Source organism: Temnothorax longispinosus, unplaced genomic scaffold (assembly GCF_030848805.1).
Source record: "Temnothorax longispinosus isolate EJ_2023e unplaced genomic scaffold, Tlon_JGU_v1 HiC_scaffold_126, whole genome shotgun sequence".
Lineage (NCBI taxonomy): Eukaryota > Metazoa > Arthropoda > Insecta > Hymenoptera > Formicidae > Temnothorax > Temnothorax longispinosus.
In genome coordinates, this window is record NW_027269771.1 from 11,441 (window position 1) to 17,409 (window position 5,969).

At 41.1% G+C, this 5,969-nt stretch overlaps 1 protein-coding gene across 1 annotated transcript; it reads right to left on the reverse strand.

Annotated features, from left to right (window-relative positions):
• Positions 1–2,132: 2,132 nt before the first annotated feature.
• Positions 2,133–3,164, reverse strand: LOC139823506 (uncharacterized). The gene has a single exon (XM_071796056.1). It carries the CDS (start codon positions 3,162–3,164, stop codon positions 2,133–2,135), a length of 1,032 nt encoding a protein of 343 aa, XP_071652157.1.
• Between the last annotated feature and the right edge of the window lie 2,805 nt (positions 3,165–5,969).

A 5,969-nucleotide genomic window follows, 5' to 3' on the forward strand; every position in this document is an offset into this window, starting at 1 on the left:
AATTTCATTACGTGGCCCTAGTTGCTGTAGTATTCTATATAGGTATATCAGGTATTTAATCCTGCATGGCCCTGAATATTAATAATAAATTCATATTACGTGGCCCTTAGTTACAGTAATACTCTATATAGGTATATCAGCTATTTAATCCTGCATGGCTCTGAATATTAATGTGTATTATATTTTATACTCGCATAGTCTTTAATGTCCAATGCGCCAAGTTTTACTTGCGTGACCCTTACGTACTTCACGACTTAACGCGATGACGTTATATGTGCTTGAAGCACCAAGTTCTACTTGCGTGGCCCTTATATACTTCACGACTTAACGTGATGACATTTATTATGTAGATTATTGTTGTCCTGGTTTTACACTTGCTTTGATTCTAGATCAGCCTGAGCGTGCGTGATCTAGTCTCATAACCTCAAATGTTACCTTACCTCTTGATAGTGATATTGCTGCCAGCTGTTCGCACCTGAACAGCTGGCACAACTGTTCGCACTTCGGCTAGTTAAATTTAATTAATCCTCGTCGCCACAATGTAGTAGTCCTATAGGGCTATACTAAATAAATAAGGCCTTTGGTACACAGTGCTTATCAGTCAATCTTTATTGCGTCCTCTCCTGCTCACACACATACGTATATATGCGCCATCCGCGCCATCTCCCCACTCTGCTCTCGCAGCACACTGGGGAGCTCGCTACCGTGCTACCAACGCTAACGCTATTAACTTCGTTCATGGAGCCATGATAGCGCTAGCGAATGCGAGCTCCATGAACAGCAGTAGCGTACTAGCGCAGCGTAGCGTTTTGTAACCCCTGCGCCGCCAAATTTAAAAAGCTGAGTTAATAGATGCTGTTGTATCAATTACTTCTTTAATATTTTCAGGGCAGAAGTTGAGAGTAATATGTGTGTAAATGAATACGATTTATTCGCAGTAAAACAACTTGAAAAAACTATTTTACAAAATATAAAAAAGCGATTTTAAATTCATGAAACTCATGTTTGCGGAGCACTTCTGGATCCGACTCTTTAAAGTGTTAGAGGTGTTGCTGAATATCTCGCAGACAAGCAGCAATCTCCTAAGGAATTTTTAATATACATATATGATCCACAAAATGGTTCCCCTGAATATTAGAAATGAGCAGGTTAGATTATTTTTATATCTTATTTATTAACATTAAGTTTTAGATTAGATCATATTTTAACAAATATTTTTGTTCTAGTAAAACTTATTGTCCAATTGAATGACATTATTTTTATATATAAAATGAGAAATATAATTAAATATATTTTTTAATAATATATCCATATTTGGTTCCATTTGATTATATGCTATATGCTATATAAAATTAATTTATACTTTTAATACAATGAAAAAATTAGTGTATATGAATTTTGTCCATTAAGCTATATGTATATAACTTTTATTACAGTTTTTATAAACTATATATATATCTAAGCAATACCTAGTCTAGGTAATTTACAGTATCTAGATTTACAAAATCTAGGCTTAATATTGTAATTAAGGGGTCATGCCTAGTCAGGAAGCCGAAAAATAGGTGATTTTTAAGAATTTTTTTTGCATAAACTATAAGACTTGTTTAAAATTGGGTTGGTCTATGTGAGAGAATATATTTTTATGAATGTAACATAATTTTTTTAATAAAAAATATTAATAATTAAAAAAATACGGCCATCCTCCTGAAGGCCTTTTTAAAAAACTGGTTTTGCGGTGACCACTACTGCTCGGATCTGGATCATCTGAAATCAAAAAACCAAAAAGATTCTGTTAGTATATGAATATATCTTGTTCGTGAACGAAGGATTTTTTGAAAAAATAATTTTTGACAAAATGGCGGCCGTTTTAAGAAAACATGCAATTTTTCGGGCTCTTAATTTTTTGTTTTTCTTTAATAAAAAAAAAGTTTTCATTAAAAAAAAACCCTTCGTTCACGAAGAAGCACTTGATACACAGAATAAGTACGAAAAAAATTTAGGTCGATTGCTTTAACGGTTCTCAAGATATCGTGATCACCGTACGGGACTTTTTAGAAAAATGTAATTTCGAGAAAAACGCGTTTAAAGTTTGTGGTCTAGTTATTAGTAGAGTTAAATTTAATTTTTTTAACTTACACAGAATCATCGATTCCAGGCCCATAAAGTAAGCCTTCTGCTGCCGAAGCCACCTCCAAAGCATCAATTTTCTCCTGTCTACGACGCTTTCTAGCCTCTCGTGTATTTTCTTGCGCGCGGCGCTCGGCAGTGGCGACGCGTTCCTGGTCTTCGTCTGCCACGAATGCATGGGCATTTGGGCCAATAGAAATTCCCATCGCTTGCATTATTTGTAACATAGCTTTTGAGCCTTCGTTAAAAACACAAGCTGACACATATGCAGCTATTTCAATTGATATTAAGCCGCTTGGAAGAATTTTTGGACTGATTTTCCAAATCAGTTGATTATAACTTTTGTTGTTATTTTGCGTGAATCCACCAACACATCGATCTAATAACTCTTGTTTACTCAAGTCCTTGTAAATTGGCTTGATGGCCATCAAAACATTAGTCGGCAAAGCGTCGTAGGTGTGTATAAAACTTTTTATTTTTCGCTTCTGATTGCTTTGTAACTCTGCGTACGCGCGCTGCCATTCGCACCACAATTCCGCTCCCGCCGGGCAAAGGTCATGTTTTGGATTTTCGTTTGTTGAACTGTAGTGAGCATATGTGGCCCAAATAGCTGTTTTCATATTCTCTGTTGAGTCATAATTTCTACGTATAGCTAGACCATAATAAACTGTTAACTTATCGATTTTACCGGTTAGTTTGCCTTTGCCGCCGAGCCCTTTATTTTTCTTTTTACACTCACGTAATCGCGTGCCCATTCTTTTTTGGACGTGACCGATGCATTCTTTTTTATTTACAGTAATGTCTTCATAAGGCGCGGCATTTAAAATACCGGAGTACGTTTTTGAATCACCGTCTCCGATGTAGTTCTCGTACTTGACACCGTGCAGAGTTTCGGAATGCTTGAACATTTCAACAATCGCCTCGACCTCCATTTTACCGGATAATTCCTCGTGATTCGCCGTGCATTCGGCTTCATGATTTTCGAGCCATTCTTCATATTCAGAAGTATTTTGTTTTTTATTCCAAACTTCGCACATTTTACAATAAGCATTTTTACCATGACATCGAGCACTTTACCGCTATAATAACCAATTATTAGAAGTAACACCAAACAGAGATGTAAAACCTCGCTTTTTCCACGTTTCGTTGTAACCGGGCCGAGGAGTGATACCCCCCTTATGTTCAAAAGGTGTGTCTCCGACACGGTCGCCACTCGATTTTTACCCAACAAACCGAGAAAGGATTATTTCGGATATTATGAATTTCCCAACCTTCATTACGCCCCGCTGATTCCTTTTTCCTTTTTTCTGTTTTAGGTCGCCCTTCGCCGCCGGATCTAGGATCGCCGCTGGACCAAGCACCTCGGACCTTCTCTGGACTGCAGCTGTGCACCGCCGACTTCGCCCTGGACCTTCGCTGGAACGCCTTTGGATCTCCCCGTACGGATATCGGATCGCCGACAGGTAAGTATCAGGATCAGGTAGGTATGTCTTTCAGGTAAGTTTTTCGCACACGAATTAATTCAAGTACTCTGATTTCTTTGAGTTAATAAAATATAATCTATTTTATTCTATTTTCAGATACAAGTGTTCGTGACAAAGTTTCGAAGTGGTAACGCGACTACCGCGGGATGTTCAACGCCGAGAGTCTAAGTTTCTATCGCAAGGCTTTATCAGACCGAATCGACTGTTCTCTACGAGGCTCCGACGAAGAATTCCTCGATCTCGGGGTTCTGCTCCGGCTCCAGGCCTCCGGTTGCATCCCCACTTTGGTATGGCTCCGCCTACTTTTGGTACATCTGGGGCCCAGATGTGGCTTACACCTGCTTCCCAGATGTGATGCTGTTTGACTTCCGCGTTCCTGGTCTTTTGTCTCGTTGGACAGGTGCTCCATGAACAAAAGCCCCTTTGTTCGACTTATTGATTCGCTATGTGTACATTCGAATAAACATTCTACGCAGCATTCCATGTTCCGCTATCCTTAACTTTAATTTATTAAACCATACATTATTATTGTTAATAAAGGATGTTTCTGGAAAATGAAACTTCGCGTGTACATTAATTAACTTAGAGTTCATTACAATGGGCGTTCAATGCCCCGCGTCGTGTTTGCTCGCTCTCGCTTCACAGTTCGCCTCGTGGTATGGCCACTGGTCATTTGTCATATAATTTTGCCAAATGTTTTATGCGGTCTCGACCCTTTGGCCCACGTTGACTGCCCAATCGTTATAATTTTATCGCTAGCGCTTGTACTTTGCGAGTTTTGCTTACCACATTTCTATGATTACGAGGTCACCCGTTACGCGCTCCCTGACATACCCGGTGATCATACATGTCCGCGAATACGTGGCAAAGCTCCAGCGCCTCCCCTACTTCCGGTCCGCTGACCGTTGGTTGCGATCCGCTCCTGGTAACGCCCTGTATGCGCCTACGGCCTTTATTCGCCGTCCGATTGGCCCGTTGGCCTCCGGTCTTTACCGCGCCTCCGTGGTATCGCGATCTTGTATTCCGCGCGTTCGGCACGCCGCTCATCCGTACGCTTGCGTTGGTCCCGCCAACTATTACGCGCTCGCATGGTCTGTTCGCCGGCTCGGCCCCCGGTTCGCTCAGATCGTTTACCACTCCGCTTGGTAACTTGATTTCGCGATTTTACCATCGCGCCTATCGATCGCCGGTGTCCGCGGTGTTCTTGCGACATACGCAGCCCTCTGACATCGTCAATCGGTCATTCGACCTCGTGGTTCGCGCGGTTCCCTTACCATGGCACATGGTAAGGCGATCTCGTTACCTATCCGTTCGCTACGTTAGTTGTCCGTGGTAATCCCCTTTTTGGGGTGTTCTTATTACCCTCGCGTTGTAAATTTATCGGTCGCGCCGTCCGCTCGCCCGGTTCGCTTACCATCACGTATGGTAAGCCGACTTCCGGTTTCGCGCGCTTTGCTGGACCGTCGCCGGTCGTTTTGCGTTATTGACGACTTTTGCAATTGGTTCGCCTTGTTTTCCCGATCCGCACGGTGGTTCGGTTTATTTATTTACCACCTTGTTCGTTATGAACGCGCCTTTATCGTCGATCGCGCGACCGTGGTTCTCAACTCACCCGGACGATTTTCGTGATGTTACTCGCATTGGCTGCTGGCTCGTTAAACCTGAGTCTTTCCGACTTTGAAACTATACTTGAGCCTCAGTGTTACGCTACGCGTCGTCTCGTTAACTAACTGAAGTTAATTTACGTTTAATCGTTTTGGTCCATATGACCTTTTTTACTCTACGCGCGATTGTGCGTAATCTTTTCCCCTGACTTTTTCTCATATCTCGTCGGGGTGTTTAAGCAAAGGAAAATCCGTGTTTGTCAAAACAAAATCAATTTAACTCTTTCGTAAATTAAATAAAATTAACTTAACCTTTTATTCGTAACGTAAAATAAATGTTCTTAAACCAAACTATATATGTCTAAATAAATTCTGTTATTCTTATAACTTGAAATCAACATAACGCAAGAAACTATATATAATCAGGTAAACGAAAAGGAAACTCATTCTTATATTTCTAATAAAATAAACTCTTTCAATTGTGTAACGCAAACCAGAATAATAAACTCGATCATAACTATATATATATCTACGTATATTTCTTAACACTTAACCTTAATTCTAAGTGATTTTTTTCAAACGTATATACATGTTGAGCTAAGTGCTCGCTCCGCGTGACATTGCCCTCAAACGCTCCCCCACGGTTGCCGCGTCTCTCTTAGCCGCCTGTATTATGCGCCTTTGCGCTCGCACCGTCTCAGGACTGGCACGGTCGTCGTCGTCGTCAATCTCCGCCGTTGTCACTGGCTTGCGC

Coding starts and splice junctions, on each gene's coding strand:
- LOC139823506 (XM_071796056.1), bottom strand. CDS start 3,164: ATGTGCGAAGTTTGGAATAAAAAACAAAATACTTCTGAATATGAAGAA.